Source organism: Sphaeroforma arctica, assembly GCF_001186125.1.
Source record: "Sphaeroforma arctica JP610 unplaced genomic scaffold supercont1.289, whole genome shotgun sequence".
In the NCBI taxonomy this organism is placed as follows: Eukaryota; class Ichthyosporea; order Ichthyophonida; genus Sphaeroforma; species Sphaeroforma arctica.
In genome coordinates, this window is record NW_014040269.1 from 86731 (window position 1) to 89563 (window position 2833).

The following is a 2833-nucleotide window of genomic DNA, read 5'->3' on the forward strand; positions in this document are numbered from 1 at the left end:
AAATTTACAACATCCAAGTTAATGGCCGCGTAGGCCCGTTCTAGCATCGTAAACGCCGTAGACACGTGCCCACGCCATGTCTTGCCCGACACCGTCTGGATCATGTGGTACAGAGCCGAGCGCCGCTCATTCATGCCAGCCTGCCGGAATGGTGATCGAAGAAATAACCAGTTCTCATACGAACTGCGGAATATCATTGCATTGCGCTGGGCTACCTCCGGACAGACCGGCACGAAGTATCGACGCAACTGCGTTCTCTGGCGAGTCAACCGCTTCGTACCGAAAATGATCGTGTACATCACGGCGCTGTCCTTGGACAGGACCTTAGCCGGCTCGTACCATAGAGGCGACGACTGCGATAGCCCCGGCTTGGTCTTAAACTAGACCAAGTCACCCGCGGCACACACTCACGCCCCGCGTTGCCTCACTTCAGCTGCGCCGCCTGCGCCGACTGAACCCTCACATGCGCATCATCGTCAATGATGACCGCTGCCGCAGTATACGATTGCTACAAGAGCGCCCTGACCTGTTCACCCAGGGCAAACTCACGGTCCCCGTCAGTTTTGGCGGTTCGTCGCCATATTCTATGGCGCACGACCCCGTGTAAACGTGGCTGCCGCGTTGTATGCATTACGGAACTAGTATGCCAACTGCACCCAGTCCCCTTGCAATCCTCTGTGAGGGACTTAAAGGATCCAATCCCTAGCCACCTTCACGACTGCCTCCGCTGCCCCATTGCCTTGGTGGTGGTCAGTTGTAGCCGGATCCACCTTACTGCCTTGGCTGCCGGCAAAATCTCGGATCTCCCGCAGTCCAGGACCTTATCCTGGTCCACCGTGTACATCTTAGGCTCTTTCTGGAGGAAATGCTTCACCCTCCTGCTGCTCTTGGATTTAAAAGGCTTGAGCAGGACAATGTCTGTTAGCTGGTCAACCATCAATAGCAGGTAAGCATGACCTTCCGACGTTCGCGGGAGGTCCGCGAAGTCCATGAACTCATGCTGAAGAAGACCACGCGCGCGCTTAGACTGCTGCATAAGCCCATACTGGCGTTTACCATGGGGATCCCTCATAGTCATGAGAGCCAGGGCTCAGACAAAACCGTATGTAGATAGGCAAACAAATACGTGATATATGGTATAAATCCTAGAACAACGCACTCCACAAGAAAGTATAAAAGTGTGTGAAGCATCATTACCTAAATTGAGATTGGACAAGCTACCTGAGATCAGATCATCAAGAATCACAATAATACAATATCAATAAGAGCACTCTATTACGTTCATGGAGAACAACCTTGGAATAACATAGAATCACGTATTATATAACAACAACATACATAAAGACAGACGACGCCAGAAGGTACAAAGTGTGTCATAGATGAAATCAGATCAGCATCCCAAGGAGTATTCTCATTATCAAAACAGTAAGCGGCTATGGAAGAAGGTAGCCTAGTGAGAAGTTCAAAAGTATATACGAGAAGTATAGGGAAGCACAAAAACCACACAATAACACACGTCAAACAATCAAGAGTGGCCCAATAAATCAGATCGAGTGCACAAATCACTCAAAAAAGATCTAGATGGTAAAGCATCACTCCAAGCAGTAAAGCGATCCAATAAATCTAGCATTATTATTACAAAAAGCACAAAGAAGTGTAGTGTAGACTCACAAAAACAGAACACAGTGTAGACGCAATATCAGTTCCTAAATCGAGGTGTGAAAGGTAGAAATCTCACGTGCACATTAACATTTCAAGAAGTTGTACAAATTTAGATGACGGGAAAGCAAGCTGGGCACAATTAACAACTAACAAGCTAGTAATATAATAACAATAACGAAGTAAAATCGCAAAGTAGAAACAGCTTGCACAGGTGAGACGTACAGAAATACATGACGCACAATCCATGAAATCAGAGAAGCAAGACAGGACTTCAGAATCTGGAACAGGAAGAACAAGTATAATTAATACTCTGTTCATAGATTCACGAAATTACAATTATACAAAATAAACTCGATCTAGGAGACAAACACCTCAAAGAGATTAAAAGGGGTGAGAATCAGCAACAGCATCAAATCGAATCAAGACACATATATCATACAACCAAGGCATGCGTACATGGTCAAAAAGAAAAAGAAAGTTTTCAGAACAACTATAACAATAATAAAAGTTGGAAGACAAGACATCACGCAAGACCCATACAGTTACATAACATAGGCACACAAGAACATAAGGCAACTCATACACACAAGATCAGACTACAACCGGTAGAGAGCACCTGACATGAGCTTCAATCAATACTTCCCTACTAATATACACACGCATCTATTACACAAAAAATCAGTATACTGTACGAGTATTTGGTACAAGATCAAACTTTAACACAAGAGGTTCGCTACAGGACCGAACTTCACACGTGTCGTGGACAAAACAGTAGTTCGGTACAAGACCAAACACAACAAGAAGTTCGGTACAAGACTGAACACAACAAGAAGTTCGGTACAGGACCCAGCATCAAGAGGTGACGTCAATATGACCGAAATTCCCTGGTGACGTGACTAGGACCAAACATATGATTAAAATAACATAAGAAAATAATATCTCACATGACGAAATATACACAAATATACATGCATACACATATATATACACATACATACATACATACATACATACATACACACACACATATATATATATATATATATATAAATATATAGATATATATATATATATATATATATATATATATATATATATATATATATATATATATATATATATATATATATATATAAACATATATATATATATATTTATGTATATATATATA

General features: G+C 42.4%; 1 protein-coding gene across 1 annotated transcript; it reads right to left on the reverse strand.

Annotated features, from left to right (window-relative positions):
* Window positions 1-712: 712 nt before the first annotated feature.
* Window positions 713-1078, reverse strand: SARC_04866 (hypothetical protein; the record flags this gene model as incomplete). Its single annotated transcript, XM_014301294.1, has 1 exon — window positions 713-1078. The coding sequence occupies one exon, from the start codon at window positions 1076-1078 to the stop codon at window positions 713-715; it is 366 nt and encodes a 121-aa protein (XP_014156769.1).
* Between the last annotated feature and the right edge of the window lie 1755 nt (window positions 1079-2833).